The 26,562-nt window shown below is 42.1% G+C and overlaps 1 protein-coding gene across 8 annotated transcripts in view; it reads left to right on the top strand.

Annotated features, from left to right (window-relative positions):
• ENOX1 (ecto-NOX disulfide-thiol exchanger 1) overlaps positions 1-26,562 on the top strand; it is a 625,875-nt gene that overhangs the window by 561,843 nt on the left and 37,470 nt on the right. For all 8 annotated transcript variants that reach the window (XM_082435381.1, XM_082435376.1, XM_082435380.1 and 5 more), the window contains one exon: positions 22,118-22,220. In XM_082435381.1, the coding sequence (XP_082291507.1) occupies positions 22,118-22,220 (103 nt within the window). The remainder of the gene's footprint in view (positions 1-22,117; positions 22,221-26,562) is intronic.

Genomic DNA, 26,562 nt, shown 5'->3' with positions numbered 1-26,562 from the left:
GACGCGCTAGCTGCACCTAGAGTCAGTCAGTTACTAATTATTTTCTATTGTTTTTATATTTTATTGGGCAACGACAATATCTGACTAACACCTTGTTCAGTATTCTTGAGGTCCCCAAACAGAGGCACCCTTACAAAGCCCACCCTTGTCCCTGTGCGCAAGACCTTCTGTGAGCTCACGCCCATGAGAAGAGGTTTCTGAAAGGCTAATCTAAAAGCATTAGAGCCAGAAGCTGAGATCAATTGCAAAGACCTTTTCTCCAAGAGGACTGCACTTAAGATTTGAAACAGGTTTTTCCTTGTATTTGGAACTGGATATATTTTAGTATACCCAAGTTTAAAACTAGCCTTTAGTACAGATCCTTTAGAGATTTCAGTTATTCCAGAACCAATTTTCTTTCCTCAAAAGCAAAGCTATGATTTTTCTTTTGGTCTCTGTCTCCGAGCTCTCTCTTAAACCCTAGGATTGCTGAATAACTAACCTGGTCCCTGGTCATTATGTATAACAGATATCAAAATCTTAAATTAAAAACTTTTAAAATTTAATTTAAAATTAAATTTACTATTAATTTAATTACTTTATTGAATGTAATTAATTTGATATCTGTCCTCACCTTGCATCTCTTTTGATGACCTTCCTCCCAGGTACCTCCCAGAGGTATCACCACCCATGATCCTTAGCATGCATATGTTCAGCGAGAAAGTGGAAGGGAAAGTAGAGGATGCAAGAAATCCTAGTTGCAGGAACAACTAGGAGGAATCAAATAAAGTGGCTACTTAAGCCAGCAACGTATAGAACAATTTGGTCTAGAAGCTTTCCATGAATTTTTTTCTCCCCCCTCTTTGTTTCTGCTACAGGAAAGCTTTTACCGCCCCCTCCTCTACTTGCATAATTCAAGCTCACACACTGGAGTTACAAAAATCATTTGCAGTCTGTAAAGAGGTTGAATTTGTGGCACTGAAGGTTACCACTGTCTAGTGGAACACCTTTCCCACCCAACAATAAAACAAAAAACACAAAAGAGAAAAGATTTTTCAGTTTTTCACGTTGCCTCTGTAAGTAAGTAAATCCTCAAGTTGTCTTTAAATTTGTCAGAGTAAAGATGTTAAGAGCATATGGAAGAGATACTGTGTGCAGAACAGTCTTCAAGTTTAGTACACGCTGCGGCGGAAAGCTACCATTAACCGTGTATTCTAATGATGCCTATGGCGGAACCTCTGCTAGTGTCGAGCCCTTGGCCCAGTTGCAGAATGTGCTTACCATCCTTCGGGTACATAAGCACAAGAGAGTGTATACATACTGATGTATCAAACAAGGCTAAAGAAAAAGAAAAACCCCACAGGAAATTGGGACCATAGTCTCAGAGGACAAAGACAACTCAGGCTCTATCCTTCCCTCCTGTAACTTCTGGCCTGCTCTTGGAGGCCCTGATCTTGAACTGGAGGAGGAGTAGATGAGACAGTGAGAAACACCTCAGCACAAAGGTCTGTCCCTCCCTTGCCCCATTCCACGGGCTCCATGGCAGGGAACTGGAGCACCTGCTGACACCGGGGGTGAGACTGCAGATGCCACGGTCCTTCCAGCCCCTGGGGGTCTTTCTTCTCACCATCTCACTGCCTGAGGCTGTACGAAGGCCCCCAGTCTGTGTTTCAACACAGTCTTCCATCCCCCCCCTTTTTTTTTTAAATTTTATTGGAGTCTGGTTAATTGACAATGTTGTGTTAGTTTCAGGTGTACAGCAAAGTGATTCAGTTATACATATACGTATATTCATTCTTGTTTAGATTCTTTTCGCATATAGGTTATCGGAAAATATTGAGTAGAGTTCCCTGTACTATACAGTAGATCCTTGTTGGTTATCTGTCTTATACATAGTAGTGTGTATGTTCATCCCAAGCTCCTGATTTATCCTTCCCTGCCACGTTTCCCCTTTGGTAACCATAAGTTTGTTTTCGCTATCTGAAAGTCTGTTTCTGTTTTGTAAATAAGTTCATTTGTATCATTTTTTAAAAATTAGATTCCACATATCAGTGATATCATATTATATTTGTCTTTCTCTGTCTGACTTACTTCACCTTCCATCCCTTTTTGACTCAATAAATCAACAAGACTTCATTGAAGGAGGCAGCGGAGTGTAGAGATTAAGAACAGATCTGGGCACCAAGTAGCCTGGCTTTAGTCCTGGTTCCACCATTTACTGTCTGGGGGCCCCTGGGCCGTTCATTGCACCCTGCGCCACCATTTTTTCACTTCTAAAACGAAGGTAGTGACTGCAGCTACCTCATAGGGTTATTGTGAGCATTGCTAAGCAGTGCTGACGTGGCTGGGAAGCGTTGGGTATTATTATTGCTCCATCCTTCCACGTGCCAGGTGCTGTGCTGGGTTCTGGAGATCCATCGGTGACTAATATAGACGTGGTTCCTGTCCCACATGGAGCTGACTCTGTCATCGTGCCCCGCTCTCACCAAAACTTGCTTGTCCTCTGTCTCATTCCATCAGGACTCACTCTCCACCTTTGGGTCAATATCACAGTGCGAATAATGAATGGGCTTGAGGTAGCTGGTTTGCACGTTTCCCTAAACTCTCTGGAGACAAGACCTTTATTGGAAGGATTGGGTCCATGGGGAGGAGGGTCTGAGGGGAGTGGTATATACGTGTAGGTATGTAGGGAGCTTTGAGACCCCTGAAAATCTCAACTGGAAAATCAGTAGCCACTCTGTCTTCCTTCAGGGAGAGATGGACCCACGTCTGTAGCTGCCTGAGGTCACTCTTGCTCTGTAGATGTCTAAAATCAAGAAGGGGGACTTTTCACGGACTGATATTTCCTTTAGCCTGTAATATATGGCCCCATTCACATATTAAATGCTCACACCCAGACTCTGGCCTTTTGTTCCAGTTACAGCCTCTGTAACGTTGCTTTTCTCCTGCTGGTGCTTCCGTTTCCACCTCTACCCCGACTCCACCCTCGTGCGCCCACCCAGCTGCCTTCTTCCAGCTAGTTTACCACGTTTTCTGCTGTGAATTAGCCGTATCCCCGCCATTTGCTGTGAAATCCAGAATTGAATGTGAAAAAAACCACACACATCCCAACCCAGCCCCCTCGGAGAGGATTGATGGTCGGAGGAGACCCTGTTCATAAACTCTTCTCAGCATGTGCCCCAAGGAAGGATTAGAGAGGGAACTGCTGTCAAAGTTGGACAAAGCTGGCTTCAGGGTTAGTGTTTTTGTTTCCAGTAAACACTCGAGAAGTTTCCTTACCAGGAGCCTCACTGCCAACCCACCATGTGTTCCCACAGCTGGAGCTGGGCCTACAGTTAGTCTTTTTTGTCAGGACGGGAGCTGGTTGGACCTGCTTGGCCATTAGAGGATTTGGAGCATGTAATAGGATTAGTGCATGTTTAATAAAGCTGACAGGTTGAGTTTGGAGACATGAAAAGACCTTCTCCCCCTAGGTCAGGTTAGACAAAAACAGCCAAAGTAGACATAAATTTCAGTGCTGACTGAAATGGTCTGACACAGACATGGATACCTATATAGCTAAAATCAAGATCTGAAACCAAAATTTTCCACTCTGGAGACAAATATACTTCCCCCAAAAGGTTAATGATAATCCTACGTGATGCAGAAGCAAAAGCAGTTGTTTAGAATGGAAGATTGGTAACTTTTATAAATCCAATACCCACACACACACAAATGCTCTTATCTTAAAAGAGCCATTTTCTTTTTGTGGAAAATATAAAGAAAACAATCATCTGCAGTCTTACCACTCAGAAATTAGTGCTTACACTTCTTTGTGTTTCCTTCAGCTTTGCCTATGTGCACATATATACATTTTTACCAAATTTACAGCATATTATATGGCAGTTTTACAGCCATACATTTTTTTCACTATAAATCATGAGCATTTCCCCATGTTATTAAATGTTTTCTAAATACAACTTTTAATGACTGCCTAATACTTCATGCCACAGGTGTGCTGTAGTGTATTTAATCAGTCCCTGCTGTGGGACTTTAAAATATTTGTTTTTGCTGTCATGGACAGTGTGCAATGAGTATTCTTTAACAATGTATTAGTTAATACATCCACCATTTAAGCACTTTTGAAATGGGGATACTTTTCCATTTGAATGGGATTTAGGGATAGAGGGAGATCCACTAACTCTTTAAAAAGATTAAAGCTCAGCCCCTACACGGTAAGCGATGAGATAAACAACCAGTAATATTGTCTGGATGTGACCACATAGAGAGGATACTGAGTTCTTCAACAGGAGATGAAAATAGCTCCCAAGAATGTCTGCATTCTGAAGAGAAAGGCAAATGGTATAGCCTTCGTGAATGATTTAGAAGAATGATACTGAGACATGTTATTGGGGGTTTTGTGCTGTGAACTAGAGCATCTTCCTGGTGGTCTAGGGATGGCAGAACCTGTTCTCCGTGTGGATCCCAAAGCCAGGCCACCCCTACCCAAATGAGGCTTGTCCACCCTCTCCAGAGAATACATGAGATTGAGAAGAATGTCCAAGTAAAAGGACAACATGAGTTCTAAGCCCAAACAGAACATTAACTTTTTATTTCTAATATGGCCAAGAAGATACACGGAAACTCAAAACCATCAACAAGAGATGCACACAGGAATATACAGACATGACTTGAGTGCAGGCAATATCATTTTAAAGTGTAATAAACCTAGAGAGCTCAATCACAGGAACCGGGCCTCCCAGGAGATACAGCTTAGCACTGCCTGATGTGCTGCTCAGAACGGAACAGGAGGAAAGTTGAGGAGCATTTGTGAAAAAAGCCAGGAGCCCAAAAGGTGGACAGAAGCAGTTCGTTCTACTGCCTCTGGAAGATGGTGGGGGAAAGTGAGGCGCCTCCTCTCACACAGCTTCGGTTCCTGCTGACATATCACCAGGATTAGTGACCTGAAAACAGCAGGGAACAGGGATTCACCAGGAGATGAGCGTCGCCTCTTATTAGTTGTCTATGTTTTTTGTTTTTTGTTTTTTTTAATAAATTTATTTATTTATTTATTTATTTATTTTTGGCTGCATTGGGTCTTTGTTGCTGCGCGCGGGCTTTCTCTAGTTGCGGCGAGCGGGGGCTACTCTTCATTGCAGTGCACGGGCTTCTCATTGTCATGGCTTCTCTTGTTGCAGAGCACAGGCTCTAGACGTGCAGGCTCAGTAGTTGTGGCATGTGGGCTCAGTAGTTGTGGCTCGTGGGCTCTAGAGCGCAGGCTCAGTAGTTGTGGCTCACGGGCTTAGTTGCTCCGCGGCATGTGGGATCTTCCCGGACCAGGGCTCGAACCCGTGTCCCCTGCATTGGCAGGCGGATTCTTAACCACTGCACCACCAGGGAAGCCCAGTTGTCTATGTTTCTCAGGAGCTATAGGGCTTCCTAGACACTTGTTGTTGTTTTTAGAATATTAAATGTTCTACAGTGATTTGTACACTCCTAGTTTCTGCTAAGCACAGAGACCAGGAGAGGGAGAGGTGTGAAACGTGCCGGCCAGGGCTGGGGTCAGCGTGGCTCGGCTCACCGTCTTGACGCTGGTCTTGCTCAAGGATTCTCTGCTCAGCACTCCCTGGGTCTCAGGAGGGTTCTGTAACGCTGCACACAGGGCAGTCATTCTCTCACCACACTGCTCGTCTCCAGCCCTCATCCATCACAGGGCCACAGAACTCACTAGACTGGGGTATTTCTTTGAGGAAATGTGTAGGAAGAGGACAAAGAAGGAAAGTAGGTGGAAAGGTGGAAAGAAGAAACAAGGGGGAGAGGGGCGGAAAAGACTGTACCGGGAAGAGTCTTCCTAAGTTTCATCACTTTCTGCTGTCACCATCCCACCCGTCCCTGCCAACTCGAGTAGCGAAACGGCCTTCACCAAAGGTGTGTTTGTAGTTGCCTGACTATGCCCACGTAATGAAAACTCTACCCCAAAAGCAGTTTATCCTGGAATTCGAAGCAAACAACTCAGATCTTAATCTGCAGATGCAATATTGATGGGCTTCCTGCAGGTAACTACAAAGGTCAGACTTGGAAATACTACTTGGAAATTTCCGACTACCCATGAGCAAGTGAAGTGCGTGCTACGCCTTCAGCCTTGCTCTGACGGAGGCGCCCCTCTCCATTCCCCCCGCCCTGTCTAGGACCTGAGAGGTGGGAATCGGCCCCAGCTGTGAGTTCACCGCCAAATGCAGCCTCCCCTCCCTCCCTCCTGGCCTGCCCTCCCCGCCCAGAGGGGCACCCAGCCACACTGCTCTCCCAGGCACCAGGCGCCCTGTTTGCAGCCCCCTGGAACTTCCTCGGGCCACACCTCAGCCTGAACTCCCTCCGTGGCTTTCTTCCTAATTCAGGCAGAGCAGACGTTGAGCCGGGGAGGAAAGCTACTGCCCCTGCCCAGTGGAAGAGGCCTTCACATTTTACGTTCCTTCTAGAAAGACTCATCAGCCTTGGAACACTTAATAGGTTTTGTGGTTGTTGCTGTTTTAAGATTTCTCTTTTTTTTTTCCTTCCCCCAAGAAAATCCTCTAAGCCTCAGCCTTCGCAGCCCTGAAGTTGCCCTCGTAGGAGAGATCTGTGGCCACGATGCTGCGTCACTGTCATGTTTATTGTTATGTCAGCTTCCCTGTGAGATTTCAGAGTGCCTTTCTTTGTCTGGACAGTTTCCAGACTGTTCGGTGTATGCTAATGAGCTACTTACGTTTATGAGACTCTCAGAATCTAGTTTGCACAGTTTCTTGCCATTGCCAGCTTTGAGAAAGATGACTTGAAACTAGGAGAAAGGTCTGCAAGCGCGACCTATGTAAAGCCCCCAAATCTATGTGGGTGTAATCCCCTGCTCCCCTCACCACACGTGCACACGCACACAAGTATAACATGTCTCACCGCTGTAAGCTTAGGTATTGTTCCTGGACTTTTTTTTTTTTAACTAATTAATTAATTAATTAATTTATTTATTTATTTATGGCTGCGTTGGGTCTTCGTTGCTGCACACGGGCTTTCTCTAGTTGCGGCGAGCGGGGGCTACTCTTTGTTGTGGTGCGCGGGCTTCTCATTGCAGTGGCTTCTCTTGTTGTGGAGCATGGGTCTAGGTGCACGAGCTTCAGTAGTTGTGGCTCGCAGCCTCAGTAGTTGTGGCTCACAGGCTTCAGTAATTGTGGCACACAGGCTCTAGAGCGCAGGCTCAGTAGTTGCGACGCACGGGCTTAGTTACTGTGCAGCATGTGGGATCTTCCAGGACCAGGGCTCGAACACGTGTCCCCCGCATTGGCAGGCGGACTCTTAACCACTGTGCCACCAGGGAAGCCTGTTCCTGGACACTTTACACAGCAATATTCAAGTTGGTCCCCTTGGTAAGAACAGAATAACTGTTGGCCTGCTATTGGGAATAACCGTTGACCTGGGCCTGGGATCCTGAATAAATGACTTTAGTCAACAGGTCGAATTCAGCTAGGTGCACCATACATGAAAAACTCTAAATAATTAGGTTTTTTTTATTGGTAATTCAGCTTTCCTCCATCGATCATGTCATGCTTTTTGCCGGCAATGCAAATTCTGCTGTGTTGAAGCCCAGCTCAATTCCTACTTCTTGGGGCCTTATCCTAAGATCAGCCCAAATCAATTACCATCTTCTTCATATTCCCACAGTATTTATCATTATCCCAAACATTCTGAACAACCCAGTTATGATACGCCTAGCTTCTCAACTCAGGTGTAAGTGCCTTAAGGGCAGGTAATGTGTAGGTATGTGTTACAGAACATAACAGAGTGATGAACCTATGTAGGTGGGCACATTTGTAATACATTTATAACACTTACTGACTGATGACTGAGTGGAGGTAGAAATTCCAGCCACCTCAGACAGCTCTGTGAATCTGTTTGGCCTGATTAGGTGAGAAATGCAAACCCTTCCTTATCTGTATTATCTGCAGGTGATCTTGAGGATTAAGCACATCTCGTTGCAGTTCAGTTTAAGACGTGTACAGAAGTCTTGCCGACTGTGAAAGTTAGAATTGAGGTAGTAGGGACCACTCATCCAACTTTCTTATTTTACAGCTTTAATTTGCTGTAAGTTTTCTTGCCTATGGCTATGCGTCTGTGAGTCTTACATTCTCTAAGGCAATACTTCTCAAACTTTAGTAAGCAACAGAATCAAAAGGAGAGCTTCTTAAAGCACAGATTGCTGGGCTCCCGCTTAGAGTTTGAGATTGGGAAGGTTTGGGCTGAGGCCTGAGAATTTGCTAATAAGCTCCCAGGGCCATCAGTCTGCAGACCACACTTTGGGTAACTACTGCCTGCTATCCACTCCAGTTCAGATTAGGTGCTGCTAGGGGCTTCCACAGCCCCCAAGGCTAACCATTGTCATAGTTACATCACACTGTCTTTTAATATATTTTACATGCCTGTCCATACTCTAGACTCTTAGGTTCTTTGAGAGCAGGAACCACTATTATTCATCTTTGAACCTTATCTAGCACAAAACCAACCATATAGCAGGTGCTCAATACATATTTGATGGATGAGAGAGTGGTGGAGGTTCGATAAATTCTAATCGAATTATACTGAAGTGAGGTGTCCAGAGACTTTAGTCTAAATGTTGAACTTTGCTGTGATTCAATCCCAAAAAGAAAATATACAGTTACTAATTGCCAGACTCTGGTTTATAAGAAATCACAGCCATTTGGAGAATACACAAAAGATATGTGGACTCACAACTAGCTGCTCCTGTGTCCACCCAAGTCCACACGATGGGCAGTGCAGTGTTATAGACAGAGTGCTGTGTGTTGGGAGCACACACAATCACAGCCTGGTCACCATCCTCAAGGAGCACATGGCCCATTGTGGAGACAGCAGATGCTGAAAAGGGAAATCACCAAACACTGACTTCAGTGTTCTCAGCAAGGAAAGGACTTGGGCTGGGATTAGGGGCTTGAACAAAGTCCAGAAGTTGTGATTCCCTGAGAAGTAACTTGGACAGAAGGCAGTATAGACTAATAGCTCCAAAGTCTGGCTACCTGGGGCCCAGTCTTATAGCCACTACTCTCTAGGTATGTGAGCTGAGGAAAGTACTTAGCTTATTTGTGCCTCAATTTTATCATCTGTAAAATGGGGATAATAGCAGGACCAACACCTGGCATCTACCAGGCACTCAGCAAGGGCTAGCTATTAGTATTATAATCATTGCCATTATTCATACTATTTTTTAATTCAGAGGACCCCAAATTCTACATCCATCATGAACCATGCATCAGCAATCCAGACCACTTTGTTCTTGGAGTAGTTCTCATAGGTGGCATATGCAAGAAGGCAGTGAGAAGAGAGAACTGGATTTTGGTGTGTTGGGGAGGGGAGACTATTTAATGTTTACTAAGATCTCACAGTATGGCTGGCAAACCTTGTAAAATTTGATTTTACTTTAATAATAATTAAATGTCTCTCTTTCCCATTTATCAGATTGCATCCCATCTATTCTCATGACCTAATTTACCTCTATAAAGGTCAAAAAGGCTCTGAATTTTAATATTATCATTAGTAACGTAAACTCAGCAGGTGAAAATTATGATAGTGAGTGCTTTGTAGCAGAGAAAAATACGAAATGTCATACTGAGAAATGGACTGGGAAAATAACACGCCAAGAGCACCATAACGCAATTAATCTTTACCAACAATAGAGTCAGTATTATACAAGGTGAATCAAACTGACTAATTCTGGATGCACATACATACATTTAAAAGTATTTCGCTTTAGCTTCTTCTGTTCGCTGCTCCATTTTTATTGGTTAAGGAGATTTTTCACGTCAGTACTTTCTCAGGCTACGAAGGGTAGCCTCACTTGTGTAGATATAGTAGTATGGGTTACATTTTTTATGTATTGAAGAGAAACACACGACTGTTTTTGAGATCAAGTGTATTTTTTTTCACTTGGCAACATTTATGGCGGCATATAGTAAAACTAAAATAAAACACTACAACCTACACTTTAAACAACGAATGGAGCTAAAGGAATACAAAAGATGTTTTTCTCATTTTTACATAGGTTTTATTTAATATGAGTGTCACAAAACTAGGCCAAAAGAAAGGCATCTAATCACCAGCTTGAGACCATAGTTTAAGCTTGGTGTGAACTGTAATAGCCATAATTAACTTATGATACAGGCAGCAGTATGCTCTTCGCTTTTAATGGAAAACATTACAAAATTGAAATTACTCTTTCCTATCAGGGTTCTCTTGTTAAAAGTATATGTGGGATAATCCTGTTTTTTCAAATAAGAATTAAACAACTATATATAAATATATACATACACATATATATACACACACACACAACTATATATATATATACATTCATGTGTGTGTATATATATTACATAATATTATATATATGAGTATGTGGGAGGAGGGTTATATATAAAATATGAAAGGTAAATATCTGAATGTTAATAGTGCTTATACCTGAGTGGTAGAATTCCAGTTAATTTTCAAAATCTATATTCTGTAAATTTTCTGCCAATATATATATTTATAAAGAGAAAACCAAGAAACGTTATTATTAAGAATTAACCTGGCATGGACATATATACACTACCAAATGTAAAACAGATAGCTAGTGGGAAGCAGCCGCATAGCACAGGGAGATCAGCTTGGTGCTTTGTGACCACCTAGAGGGGTGGGATAGGGAGGGTGGGAGGGAGACGCAAGAGGGAGGAGATATGGGGATATATGTATATGTAGAGCTGATTCACTTTGTTATAAAGCAGAAACTAACACACCATTGTACAGCAATTATACTCCAATAAAGATATTAAAAAAAAAAAAGAATTAACGTGAACTAGAGAATTATCTTAAATTTTAAAAAGGAAAAGAAAGGGAAAAGTTTATAAGCTTATATTATGGTCTCCAAAAAAAAAGTTAATATTTAATTTAAAAACATATTGAAAGCACTAATAATAGATACAAACTCAAAGTTCACTTTTTACTGTCTAAATCTAAAGTAGTAAAGAAATTATTTTACTTTAAAATGATGCTACAGCAAATACATTTAGGGACCAGAAGAATGTAAAATACCCAAAGCGACTGCATTGGTTTTTCCCCTCTCCATTATATGTAGTCCTCCTGGACTTCTGGGAAATCACTCCCAGCCAAGGGTACTGACCAGATCCTGTGACTGTCTGTCTCACCTATGAAGTTCATCCTCTCTGGGTAATAACAGATTCATTCAACAGATATTACCGAGAGTCTACCATTGATTCTTTCAAAAAATATTGGTTGAAGATTTACTGTGTGCAGGGGACTGTGCTAGCGACTGAGGACATTGTCGCTTTGTAGAGAAATGACTGCAGGTGGCGCAGGCACACAAAGTCCAGGCAGAGACACTCTGAGGGTGGCAGGGACAACTCTTCCCGTTACCTGCGGGGAGGGGGGGAGACACGGCAGATGGGCTGGAGAGCCCCTGCCAGCCCAGATGCTATCCTGAGCCTATGACCCATATTTCCAGCTGCCTTTCCAAGACCTCACATCCAGTATTTCTGAAATACTGGAGCCAGTGCTTCTCATTCTTTGTGACCTCTGATTCTAGCATCATTACTCTGCTAGTGGTCCAGACTTGGCTGAAAATTTTTTAATTCTTTCCTCTGCTTCACACACAGAATCTGTCCATTCTTCCTTTAGAATGGCTTCTGTATCTCCCGCTTTTCTCTCTTATCCCATCACCTCAGTGATTCTGCTTTATTATCACATACTTGGGGTATGGCTGGGGCTCCCCCGGTCCCCCTGCCCGAGTCTCTTCACCTGCTTGGCCGGTCCTGCCCGTGGCCCTCACTTGGTCTTTGGAGCGCTGCCTCGACCTCGGCTTTCCCCCGCATACATCTTCCAAACTGCGTGCCTGTTGCACGGACCGTGGTTACAAGTCACATTTGTCCAAAGGACAAGGTGTCACCACCTAACAGCAGCAGAGAGCCAGGCCCATCCCAGCTGACACCGCTCCTGGGCCAGGCCCCTGCTGCCTTTCTGCTCTGCTCCCCTTTGCGTTCACGATTGCACCCGAGCCACCGCTCATCAGCCAGCCCGGAGCCCCTGCTGGCCCCCCAAGAGGCCCGGACTGCTGGCAGCCCTCAGAAGGGGATGGCGTCCCAGTGCTCAACAGGCATTTTTCAGTTGACAAGGACTGTAATAGGCTGACATTACAGTCCATTCAGGAGAGGCAGCCCAGCACGGTGGTTAAGAGTCTGGAGTGAGACGGCATCGGTTCACATCCCGAGTCTGCTTCCTACTACTTGTGTGACCTTAGACAAGTCCTTGGCCTCTCCATTCCTCATTTTCCTCATCTGTAAAATGTACTGACCTCCTAGAGCTGTTAGGAGGATTGGATGAGTTCATATTTGTAAAGTTCTTATAATACTACCTGCATAAATTAAGCACTATATGTGTTTATTAAATAAATATAACCAAAAATGATCTAAAAAGAAAGCCACCAGGAGAAATGCTTTATGTGGATATCTCTGGTAACTAAACCACAGTGAGTTTTCTCTTTCTTAAAGGTCCTTTTTATTTTTTATTTTTTTAAAGGTTTTTTTTAAATTAAATTTATTTCTTCATTTATTTTTGGCTGCATTGGGTCTTCGTTGCTGCACGCGGGCTTTCTCTAGTTGTGGCTAGCGGGGGCTACTCTTCGTTGTGGTGCGCGGGCTTCTCACTGAGGTGGCTTCTCTTGTTGCGGAGCACAGGCTCTAGGCACGGGGGCTTCAGTAGTTGTGGCACACGGGCTCAGTAGTTGTGGCTCACGGGCTCTAGAGCGCAGGTTCAGCAGTTGTGGTGCACGGGCTTCGTTGCTCCGCGGCATGTGGGATCTTCCCGGACCAGGGCTCGAACCTGTGTCCCCTGCATTGGCAGGCGGATTCTTAACCACTGCGCCACAGGGAAGCCCTTAAAGGGTCCTTTTTATGATGCATAACCAGGTCTCACTGATTTTAATCTTTGCGAGTGGAAATCTTAGAAAATCTTGGAGTTGTCTTAGGACATAATGCATGCACTCTGGGTCTGAGTCCAGCAACTGAAGCCCAGTGAGGTGGCTCATATCCCAGTGTGTAAAATGTGCTAGTGTTGTGATGAATCACTAACTCTTGGCTGAGCGCGGGCGCTCCGCACATCTGCTCTCACATGGTCTCTCTGAGGCTGAAGCCTGTTGCGGCTCTGAGGTTCCCCTCTGCAGACCCTGGACATCAAAGGCTTCTGAGGAAAGGGTCAGGTGGGGGGGCGCCCATGACCCTCAGGACTGGCAGTACCAAGCTTCAGCAACTGGTAAGATTAGTGAGGCCTTGGGACTTCTACGCCAGAGAATTCCTGAGGTCCTGCTCACTCTTGGGGATTGATGCATTCTTGCATTCCCTTGAACCATAAGAAATTTTGAAGCTTACTCAGTTACTCATTCTCATCAATCCTTTTCTCATCCATTTGCTTTTTAAATGTTTTTTTCCTCCCTCTTCTTCTTCTCTTCCTTCTAATTTTATTGGCACTGAAATCCAGGATAAGTGTATCTTGTCAGTACCCAGTTGGCTGCCTTACTCTGAAGGGAAGCTCCAAGTCAGGGAAAAGGGCACGCAGCAGAGATGAAATATTGGCGCAAGAAGACACTGTAGAGCTCATCTGCTTCAAATCCCTCTCTTTACAAACAGGAATCATGAAACAAGGGTACACAGCGAGTGGCAATTAGAACCAGTCTTCCGTGTCCAAATCCATCATTTTTTTTTCACTATTCCAGGCCATTGTCTGTGGGCCGTTCCTTCATTTATCAGCCACTGGGCACCTGCTACGTGACAGTCACTGGCTCATAAAGGAAAGTGTGAGACGTATCCCCATCCCCCTTCCTCCTCTGACCATGGTTCTAATCTTACGAGGAATCCCTGAAGCTTAGTGGAGACTGGCCTATCACTTGATGGATTGCTTTGGGTACTCTGAAAAAATTCTGAGTAAAGGATACTGAAGTAGCTAACTGGCATCTTGACCGTAGTCTGCGGGGCCCTTGATTCCATGGAGTGTGAGGCCTTATGGTGTGGCGGTGACGGTGTGGGAAGTGACATGGGGAATCTTCACCTTGCGGATCTTGACAACTGCCCCATTCACCTTGCGCTAGGACCTATAGGGCCCGCCAGCCCTTGGAGGGCCACAAGGTAGATTTCATACGTGTGTGGTGTGGGGAGGATGTCGTTTGGTATGTTACCCAGTGAAGTAGTCAGCTAGCGGCTGTGCTTACATATAGCTCTTCAAAATAGCATCTGCCTGTCCTAGGTTTCTTTTTATTTCTTTTTAAAGTATAAGGATAGCAGTAGAAGAACAGTGCCACAGAACATTTAGAAAACAGAAAATATGTACAATTTGAATCCCGTGACAGATTATCACTTTTGCATACATGTTTTTATATAATTGTAGTCAAGGTCTTATACAGAATTCTCACCTAGATTCAGTACCCCAAGTGTGTATGATGCACCTGTGCCGTATCCACTCAGTCCTGAGGGTAAGAAAAGTGAGTAACAATCATGATCATAGTGATGCCACAATATTCCTGGAAGGTTATAGTTTTCAAAAGCACCATGTCACATATGACATTTGGTCTTCACAGCACCCCGGGGGATAGGTATAGGTTATTATCCATGATTTATGTAAAAGAAAGTTCAGAGATAACCCTGCCTAAAGTTACCTAGTACATAAATAATGGTGACAGAATTAGAACACAGATCCCTTTCGGCCATGCTGTCTCACTTGCTTGGATATGGTGAGTGCCCTAAAGGAGTTGGCGGTTTTGTTGAGGAAGCAAACACAGGTGACTCAGTTTATTCCAAATGTATAAGTGGCCTGCTGCCACAGAAGTGACAGGGGAAATGTGCTGAGATAAGGAAAATGTACAAATAGCCTGGAATAAATGCCCTTAAGAGATACGGGACTTGTGCTGTATGTAAAAATATATGTAGGAGGTGGTGAAGCAAAGGAGAGAGCTTTCTAAGAACGTATCTGGACAGAACATCTAAAGGAGATAGGCTGTATCGGTAGGATTGAACCTGAATGCCGGGCTCAATCTGGCATTTTCCCACGGGTTATTGGAAAGCATCGGAGTTTTTCCTATGTGTTATCAGAAAGCATCTGAGTTTTAAATTGGAGATTGACAAGATGAAAGTGGCATTTTAGAAAACTGATCTGGTAATATCATATAAGGTGGGCTGGAAGAGGAAGAAACCAAAGGCCCAGACAAGGTAGGAGGCTCTTGCGGTGGTCCAAGTAAGAAACGAGGAGAACTGATAGTAGAGCACTGGTAGTGGAAATGGGGAAGGGGAATGAGAGACATTTCACAGATACTTGATAGAATTCAGATCTAGAGAGGCCTTAGGGGATAGAAGAGAATGAATCAAAGGCCTGCAAGTGGAAGAATGACGGTGCTACTAATAGAAACAGAAAAGTTAGAAGAAAATGCAGTCTGACGTGTGAGGTGAATTGGACTTTAGCCATAAAATTATAGAATTTTAGAAGAACCACCATATCAGGAAGGACTTGGATTCACACATTTTTCAAAATAAGGACATTCCTTTCAATGAAGCCTTAAATAGAAGTCCTGTATTTATAAAACAGAAGCAAGTAGTAATGGAGTGGGAATTCTAGAGATCCGCTCCTTGGACCTTCCATGTCACCTCTGTAGAGCTGATGGGGTTCCATAAAGCATTATTCAGAGATGATGGACCCTACCCAGCGCCCTCATTTTTAGACAACTTATCTGAGGCTTAAAGAGGTTGCATAACTTGCCCCAGGTCAACTAACTATTAGTGGAAGAGCCAAGGCTAAAACTTAAGCATGTAGTATGTCTCCTACCACCTTATGACCACCTCTCATTCTGAATTTGAAATGGGAAGTGATAATTTCAAGCAAACAAACCCAGTGGTCAGTTGATGATAAGGATCAGAAGTTAAAGGGTTAAGTGTGACGATAGTTGAACCCATGAGAATGAAAGAACTCTTGATCAAAGGAAACAGAGAAGAAAAAGTGGTGACTGAGCTTTGGCAAAAGTACCAAAGTTAGAGTATAAAAGGAGAAAGTAACCTTCTTATCCATGTGTACTGGGCCAGCAGAGGGAAGAAAGAAACCAATGAAGATGAAATAAAAAATTAGGAGGAAAAAGACCAGGACTTCTTATGTAACAGAAGCAAATGAGGCAGATGGTTTAAGGGGGCAGAGTCAGTGATGTCAAATATCACATGGTACGAAGACTGAGAAAATAGTCACTGAAAATCTTTCAAAGGATAGTTTCATCGGGTGATTAATGAGAAAGCTGAGGTTTCAGGTGGTGAGACAGTAGATACAGTGGGTATGCACCATGTATTCAAGAAGCTTTGCAGCAGAAAGCAAATAGCACTAAAGTTAAGCAGGTCACAGGAATAATGAAGTGAAAGGAATAACGAAAGGATTTTATCAGGCTGAAGAAACCGTATTCTTGGTTCTTAGGGGCTTGGGTAGGTATAGGGGAACAAAAACAAAACAACAGCAAAGCACAATTCTAGCTCAGTAAATTATTAAAAAAGAGCTTTTCTAAATGGATAAATTACTTTGACCGTTTCTTAAAGTAATTGACAAGGACTCTTAGAGGGGAAATTTCTGCCTTTGAGTAGCTTAAGCTTTAAGAAGTCTAAAAAAAACCTCCATGATATCTAGTTTCAGTTGTTGAAAAACCTCTTCTTCCAGCCCTTTAATGATTCCTTCTAAGTATCACAGAAATTAGAGCTAAAAGGTAGACTGAGAAAAGATTTATTAGATAATCTTGTTCATTCTCCTGCCAAGTGCAGAATTGTTACTTATTGTGCATTTTCTAGTCTGGAGTGCTTTTTACTGTGTCAAGTGAATGGTGTTCTTACCACTTCCTTTGGAATATTATTTCATAATCCTATTGATCTCACTGTGCGGAAACTCTTGATCCCCATCCTAATGTTTCCTTCCTAGTGTACGCTTTGTACACCATTAACAATTTGTCCTTAATAACCTCCATCTGCACTGATCCACATCCAGTTTGCAATCTGGAACACCTTCACCAGTAGACACGTAATTCTTCAGGGTATATTACAACTATCAGGGTGTAAAGGATTTGTATGTGATAAAAGATAAAGAGTCTTCTAATTTTATGTTTCTAATGATGAAAGTTTCCTTCTATATTCCAGAGATTTGGGGTAGGAATGAGTCAAAAGAACAGTGAAGTTTTTAAGAAAGGGGCAAAGTCTTTCTAACTTACGATCCAACATCCCAGTAAAAGGTATTCCCCAATTACTGAAGAGATAAGTTGGAACATTCTGGGTAGAGAATGTGAAACTCTTAAGGTAGGACCAGGACTTAGACTTGAAGCATGGATTTATAGAGTTAGAGATGAAGCACAAACTAGTTGCATCCTCTGATATCCTTGAAAATGTGCTCCCTTATGGTCAATTTGTCCCTTTTGTGATGGGTTGTTCTCAGAGAAGGTTTTGGCAAATGTCCATTTGAGGTTCTATCCTGTGCTCCCAAGACAGTGGTCCTGGCTTCACCAGCTTTATCCTCATGGAGCTTACAGGCTGATCATGCCCCCATAGAGGGGCCCAGATGGAAGCCTGAACATACAGTGGATTATGTTACAGGAGAAGAACAGTGAGCTTGAGGGAGCCATCTCTTTTATATCAAGCAATAAGCAAGCCTTTTCTTTGTCCCAGAAGGAGACATCAGGGATGTGTGCTACAAACACTAACTTGAGAAATGGGCCATAAAAGAGCTGTCAGGGCCTTGCTTCTAAGTTCAAAAACCTGTGGATCCTACTTTCTCTCAGATACCTTGACAATATGTCATAGAAAACTTAAGTTCAAATTTGGACAAATTATCTTCACCTGTACGTGCTTCTTTCTCTATTTTCCTTTTCACTGAGGCACTTAGTCATTCTCAGCATTTTCCTCATCCACCAGGTCATCGGATTTTTTTTAGTTCTACCTCTTAAATATCTCTTATGTTTTGCCCTCTGCACATCACTGACTTGGGTTCTACCCTCGTTATGAAAAGGTCAGAATTAAATAGACAATTGCAATAGGCTCTAACCTGGCATCCCTGCCTCTACTTCCACTTCCTGCAAACCAGTATCCTAAAATGCAGAATTGTTCATGTAACTCCTATGTTGAACACTCTTCATTCATTAAGCCTTCCAGGTAAAATCCAAGCTCCTTGTCCCGATCTACCTACTTCTCCAGCTTCATCTACTGACATTTCCTGTAAGCTTTCTTACAGACCTTTTATAAGAATTGCTTGCTGGTAAGCATGCACTTCTTGCCACTTTTAGACTCAGTATCCTTTAAAACTTAGCATTCCTTGGCATGTGGTAGGCATGTAATATATGTATGCAGCATAAATATTTATTGAGTGGCTAAAAGTAAAAATAGGCTTAGCTTAAATGCAAGAAGGGTTTGACTTGGGGAATTATTTAGTTCCACCTTCTCTCTGTGTACTCCCTTTAACCAGTTATAATGATGGAGCTCTTTTGACAAACATTGGATGATAATTTAGCTAAATGAAAACCCAAAAAGAGGGTACGGATATTGCTTATATCTACTTTGTACTTTGAAGACAACCCCAAACTCGCCACCTACTAATAACTGTAATTCTCTTGTTAAATTAAACAGCTCTACTACAAATACAGACAAATCAAATTAACTGTACTTTTCTAAGGAACCAGTGAGTCACGAGTCATTACAATACTCATCGCCTTTTTTGTTATAGTGGAAAAAGATAAAAGCACAGCACATCAAGTGGCTATCTAAAACTACTGTCCTGTCTTCTCATCCTTAAAACACACCCATATTAACTTTAAATTATGTCTCTGCCAAAATGTATAACAAAAGCATTCACCCATCTCATTAATTCTGTGACTCTGTCAGCAATAGTCTGAACTTTTTAAAAAAATTTTTTATTAAAGTATAGTTGATTTACAATGTTAATTTTTGCTGTACAGCAAAGTGCTTCCGTTATACATATATATGTATATATATGTATATGTGTGTGTGTATATATATACACACACACACATACACACACACATTCTTTTTCATATTCTTTTCCATCATGGTTTATCACAGGATATTGAATATAGTTCCCTGTGCTATACAGTAGGACCTCGTTGGTTATCCACTCTATAAATAACAGTTTGCATCTGCTAATCCCAAACTCCCAGTCCTTCCCTCCCCCAACTCCTCCCTTCCCCCTTGGCAACTACAAGTCTGATCTCTATGTCTGTGAGTCTGTTTCGTAGATAAGTTCATTTGTGTCATATTTTAGATTCCACAGATAAGTGATATCATATGGCATTTGTCTGTCTCTTTCTGAAGTGTCTGAGCTTTTATATCATGCCTGAGGCAGGCTTAGGCTCTAGGATGCTTAGTCAGTAGTAATGCTTTTGAATGGTCACAAGTTGGTCCACTTCACTAAATGATGTTAAAGACCCAAGTCTCTTGTTTCCATGCTTGGACACACCTTTGACTATAATGGAAATGAGAGTTCCCCTTCTGTAGGCTCTTGAGGCCACCTTATTACAATATGCAATTGTAACTGGAACCTGCCTGATGAGCTTAAGTCTTGCACCGCTTCCTGCCAGAGTTCTTCTTCTTCTCCCTCCGGGGGAGTCAGAAATGCAGCAACATCTCCACCCTGGACAGAACTCACAGTGGTACCCAAAGGCTGAACCATCTGCTCAGCCTTGGGTCTCTGTTGGGCCAGGCCTGCTGGACTGCTTGCTGTCGGAGCCTGGCAGAGAGGTGTGTCTACTCCACGGTCACAGACAATGACCATGCAGGAACGCACCGTTTGTGGTCAGCAGAGCATAGGCTGCAATATTCAGTCTCAAGAAATACTTCCACAGACTCTTAGTTCTCCATCCTCATGTAGCCAACCCTAAAACATCATCAAAGTAACAGTCACTGGTAAGGCCTGTCTGGCTCCTTGTAGACTTGTTGGTTCAGTAGCATCTGCTGGAGGCTGCTCAAAGTCCCCTTTCTTTATGACTCCAGCTTTGGACATGGGGACAGGTGCCTTACAGCACCTTGACTAGGCTTAGTCTGGCCTGCCCTTGCCATTTCTTGCTGGCTCCTCATGTGCTGCCTGCCCTTTGTGGTTCATTTTCCTTAATAAACCTGGATCCTTAACTGTGTGATGGCCTTAGGACACCACTCAGTGTTGGCAATTGATGTGGGCCTGTTGTCTGCTAAACTCTCCTCAGTAATTTCATTTGGCCCCAATTATCATCCAGGCTGTTAACAGATCACCCCTTCCTGGAGAGACTGTTTCCACTCAGCCACGAGCTTCATTATTCATATTTTTCTTAAATAATACAATCATCATCCTAGTTAATATTTTTTTTGGACACACCTTTGACTATAATGGAAATGAGAGTTCCCGTTCTGCTCTGTTTCCTCCTATACCTCTTCAAGCCCTTAAAACACATCCATATGTTATTTCATCACAGAAGGAATTCCCTGTGACTTCTCTTTATAAAATATTCTGATCCCATCTACATACACCTTTGGGTTTGTTGTTTTCAAGTTCTGGATTGTGTTTCTACTGGAACTGCTTCCTAAGATCCCTTTTTAGAAGTGTAAGAGCATCTTTCTAATGACCTTTTAAGTCTAACTGGCTCGACTTGCCTTGGACCAGTCTTAATTTGAATGCCTTCAGGTAAAATCTTTACATGTTCAAAATGCTCCCAATAATTTCCTATATTCTTTTATCTGGCCAACTCTGTTAATTTATATAAACTAGCTAAATAGCTCTCCTGTAACAAATTCCAGTCCTGGGAACACCTGCCAAACCATCTAAGTTGTCCTTTGTCCCTCCCTACCTACCCTTTGTCCTTCTGACAGAGTCCTTATCATCTAATGGAAACAGTATCCTTAACTCTTTGTCCAATGTGCTAGTCCTTCTTTAAGACCTATCTTAAGTGAGAAATTTCCCTCCAATGAGACTCCACTACCCTAATGATTCTACCATCCCGTATATGCAGGTCTCTGATCATTAAATTTGATCTCCTATTAAATCATTCTCCATTTTGAGTCCTAATAGCAAGTCTGGGAGAATATGAGTTAAATCTTTTTCTCTGTTTTTAAATTAAAAATACTAAAAGAACTAAAAATTGTCCAGCCTCAGTGTTTCACATACTGGCTTGCTGTACAGTTCTTCATTTCTAGTTTCCAGAGAAAACAATTTCCCAACCTTTGCTTTATCTACCTTTTGCAGTTATGTATAAGGACATAGACTTAACTCACCTTAAACACTCCTAACAACAGTTCTATCTCACCTTCCCAGTAGGCCCTGTTTCCCTACACACTCACACAAATTACTTGCATAGTATTATAAATGAGTCTGTATATGCTTTTCAGGAGTTTTTTTTCATATTTGAAATAAAAACTTGGTTAAAGTAGCTAAAGTCAAATAGTTTTTGCTAACAGAGTTTTATCAAAACATGGATTAAAAACGTTAAGATAATTGGGGGCTTCCCTGGTGGCGCAGTGGTTGAGAGTCTGCCTGCCGACGCGGGGGACACGGGTTCGAGCCCTGGTCTGGGAGGATCCCACATGCCGCGGAGCGGCTGGGCCCGTGGGCCACAATTACTGAGCCCGTGCGTCTGGAGGGGCCGCGATAGTGAGAGGCCCCGCGCACCGCGATGAAGAGTGGCCCCCACTTGCCACAACTGGAGGGAACCCTCGCGCAGAGACGGGTACCCGACACAGCCATAAATAAATAAAATAGTGTTTAAATAAATAAAAAATAAATAAATAAAAAATAAAAAGCCAGCTTGTATATCACCTGCTCTTTAAAAAAAAAAAAAAAAGACGTTAAGATAATTGCACAGAATGTGCCACTTTTGCAAAGAGTTACTTAGTTTGCTGGGAGCAGTAGCTAGGAGGCTAAGTTTTAGAATTACTTTTCTACTCTTGGGCAAATAGATCAATCACTTATAAAAGTTGATCTTCAGTTATAAATGGAAGCGATGACCTCTTATAGAGTTTAAAAGACCTGGTGGCTTTTGTTGGAATGCACAGAATCTACATAAACACCTGTATGTTTTTGTTTTTCAACTTTATAGGAAATTAATGTGTTGACAGTCGCATTGGTCAACCAAGACCGAGAGAACAATATTGAGAAAAGAAGCCCAGGCTTAAAGTCAGAGAAAGAAGCTCTGCTAATCGGTAAGGAGATTCTGTTTTCCTCATCTGTTCTCTCGTAGGTAATAATTCACTTAAACAATATTTAAGTAATTCACCTCCAACTTGTTAATGATTTAAAAGCTTTGTCAGAGGTAGGATTAACTTCATCAAGATTGTATTACACACATTTCAAATTAGGGGCATACAAGCCAGTGGGGACTTTGCTCTTCTGTAACTATGTATATTAGTTGGTTATCCAACATAAAACTGCGTACAAGGAAGACAGATTAACTTGCATTTCACATGTTATAAATCTGAATTTCAAAATGTGGACACAACTGGACACCAGGTTGGGTTCAGTCCAAAAGTTCCACACCAAGACAGATCCCCAGCCTCAGGTACGTCCACGTCCTGAGGTCAGTCCCAAGGCCAAACCTGAAATGCTGATGATACAGTGCTAGGCCAATCTAGGACAGTCTAACCAGGCTTCTCTGCCCAAGTCTGGACTCATTTATCCAAGATAAATAAGATGAGCTGGCCACTAAGGAAGGGGAAAGAAGAAGCAAGGAAGTTGCTGTTCACCTAAACATATTCAGTTGCCCCATAAAATATATCTAAGTTGGCTTTTTCTTTGTCAGGACCAGAGAAAGCTCTAAATATTCTCTCTTTATTTATTTATTTATTTTTTTATTGACGTATAGTTGAATTACAATGTTGTATTACTGCTGTACAGAAAAGTGAGTCAGTTATACATATATGTATACATTCTTTTTCATATTCTTTTCCATTATGGTTTATCACGGGATATTGAATATAGCCCCCTGTGCTGTACAGTAGGACCTTGTTGTTTATCCATCCTATATACACCAGTTTGCATCTGCTAACCCCAAACTCCCAATCCAACCCTGTCCCCACTTGATAGTGATCATCAGTGTATACAAAAGCAGGTCTTAGTCTCATAAGGAAGTCTTCTCAATGGGGCTGTGGTGGTACCGTGCCTGGGACCCCACCTTCGAAGCCTGTATATTTAAGGCTGTCTCCAGAGTTCTCAAATCCAGAGAAGGAGAAGCCACCAGCTTCACTCCCTGATGCACAGCATTGATTCAAGCTGCACCTTGGCACTGACCCCAGTGTGAGCTTCCAAGTTTAGCCTGGCTCCTCTATGGCATGATTAAGAGTGAGGAACGAGGCTGTTGTACACATGAGACAAACTGTTCTTCTATAGTTCGTTATCTGGCAGAAGTACTGCCTGGCTGCATTTTCTAAATACTGCATGCACTCACCTCAAAATGACAGGTACATCAGGTCCTGTAGAAGCTGGCACAGGAGGAATTAAATTCAAAAGATAGTCCCAACTTCATCCATCATCTATAGATTTTTCAACTACAAGGTTATTGAATATGACATCAACTTAGAGCTACTCCAAGGAAAACCAATTATTTTTTTTCTCTGTGATGATATACAGCTGTAATAACATGCCGTGCACAAATTTCATAAGACATGCTGATGTGCTATCAGTTCCAGGAACCCAAAATAAACCTGTATGTAGTTGGCAACTGGATTTTTCTTCTATTGGAAAATGTGTCAAACTCTGACAACTGTTTCTCTTTCTCTCAGTGTGACAAAGTTGTGATTTCCCCCATGATACTTTCAGGGTATGAACAGAGCACATAATTAATGATCAGCAGTAAACCCTCCCTCTTTAAGTCTGAATAATATAGACCACTTGACGGTAAAAAAATGGGAATGGGTATCCACTTTCTTTATTTCCTTCCTCTCACAATAGACTGCTGCTTCTCCTTTTATGTTCTACTTGGAGAACATAGTTCATTTACAATATCTGCTAAATAGTTACTGTATATATAGATAGATGGATAGATTATATATATACACACACAGTACTTATGTTATTTTACATATATAAATTTATTTTACAGTATTTATATATAAATTACTATAGGTGTATATACACACATATACACACACACACACACACACACACAGGTCTTCCTCAATTCATGATGGGGTTACATGCCAATACACTCATCATAAGTTTAAAATATGTAAGTCAAAAATGCAGTTAATACATCTAACCTACCAAACATCATAGCTTAGCCCAGCCTACCTTAAACATGCTCAGAATACTTATTAGCTAACAGTTGGGCAACATCTAACACAAAGCCTGTTTTATAATAAAGTGCTGAATATCTCATGTAATTTATTGACTACCCGCCTGAAAGTTAAAAACAGAATTGGTTGTGTGGGTCCAGAACTGTGTGTTGGTTGTTCACCCTCGTGATCGTGTTGCTAACTGAGAGCTTCGTCTCAATACCGCTGTCCAGCATCAGAATATGATACTGCATATCACTAGGTGGGGGAAAGATCAAAATTCAAAATTTGAACTATGGTTTCTACTAAATGTGTATTGCTCTCGCACCATCATAAAGTCAAAAACATCGTTAAGTTGAACCATTGTAAGTTGGGGACCATGTGTATACACACACACGACACAAACATTATTTTTTCAATCAGCCACCTCAAAAGTTTAAAAACAATATGCTTTACACACTGTAGGTTAATGGGAGTAAATACGAGGGTTACGTTTATAACATGTCAACTCTGCTGAGGTCTCTAATATTAGAAAACACTTAAAAATTGGTAAATTCATCTGTGTTTGGGATAAAAAATTTAGTAAGTCGGGATCTTCAATAAAAATTAGGTACAACCAACTCCAAATTTTCCAGGCCTTTTCTCTCACTTTTGGTCTCTTAAACTGGTCCCTCATATTAGCATTTGAAGTTCAGTGTTGAGCAAAAGAAAAACAGCATGTGACACTCAATTTGAATCAATATATGAGACTGTTTAGGTAGAAGGGAGGCTGGAGATTTAAGGTTTGGTTAAATTTAGGTGTTTAATTTTCCCTTCATTTCTCCATTACCTCTCCACCACAATATTTTATTTTACTCTGTTTAATGGAAGTTTTATTACAGATGTGACTTCCTGCCCAAACCCTACCCCAAAATTCCTAGGTACTTACACTGTTTTGTAGTCAAAGAGAGAGTAATCATCCAAAAAAATGCCAGGGTAGAGAAGAGTTTCCAAGACTGGCAAAACGGATCTTGCCAAAGGGTGCAGTTGTCCCCGCCATTAAATGTGCCTCTCTGCTAACATGTTTCGTAGAAATCTCAATGTTGGGACCATAAAGACCTCTCCTGCAGCTTCTGGAATCCATATAAGGACTGTGATAGAGACAGAATGACAGAATATGGGTCCAAAACTGCTCTGGACCAGGCTAGAGAGAGAAAGGAGTTTCTGGTGCTGGGGCTACTCTTTTCTGAAGAATACTTGTGGGGAGAATGATTCTGGGAGCCCCCTGGACTTCTGATACATCTGGAGGGGTCAGGAATACTCTGCAATTTCCCTGGACTCTTCCCTTGGAATAATTAAACCCATATATAGGATACAGTAGGCCTGCTCTAAGTCACTCTAAAAGGCTAGGGGCACAGCAGAAAATCTCCCTTGTATTGGAAATGCTTATTGGCAAAATCTTCAGCACATCTAGATGCCTGCATATGTGCTATACGCGAATAAATTCAGGTAACACCCTCTTGGGACACACAGATGTTATATAAAAAATGCACAGTGGCACAAATCTTGATTGCCTGGAAGAGAAGAGGGGAGTGAAAGATAAGCTATTCAAATGGATTTCATCTACAGAAAACATAAAACTGAGGCTAGAGCTTCCTAAATAATGAGCAATCCTAGTTCTTTGTGACATTAATTTATCCGGGCAAAAGAGTATATATTCTTTGAAGAGATTCTCACGACCATTTTATAAAATTGGTGCCTTTAAGACATATAAATTATATATACATTACAGAAGATCAGTGGAATTTCATCAGTAACACTACTTGGAGCTTTGCAGTTTCCGATCCTGAGTTTCTTGGGAGTTCCACCATTCTACCAAACTTTCTGCTTGACAATGAACGGGCATCCAGTGCTATGTTCCAATGCAACTAAAGTAGCTAGGCCCTTAGGAAGCACTTCATTATTTATTTATTTTTTTTTTAGCACTTCATTATTGATTGCTAGATTATTTATTTTGCAATCAATCCTTGTGAAGACAGGTTGGCATATAATTGAACCTAAAAGAATTACATTTTTATGGGAGTTTTGGAGGGTAGCATTTTATATCTCAAAACTGTATGGTAACCACACATTAGGTCAGCTTGACACTGCCTAGTGTCTATGCCAGAACTCCTAGTTCCTTTCACATGTGTCCTACATGTTGGATTTGGCATGCGTTGAACTTGTGTGGGAGAGGATGAGTCAATACTTCTGGTTTAGGACCAAAGCTTTGGAGCTGTGTTTGGTTGGAAACCCC

The sequence above is a fragment of the Balaenoptera physalus genome (genome assembly GCF_965194825.1).
Source record: "Balaenoptera physalus genome assembly, chromosome: 18".
Lineage (NCBI taxonomy): Eukaryota > Metazoa > Chordata > Mammalia > Artiodactyla > Balaenopteridae > Balaenoptera > Balaenoptera physalus.
Note: the sequence above shows the minus strand (reverse complement) of the source record. Positions and strands in the feature narration are given on the sequence as shown.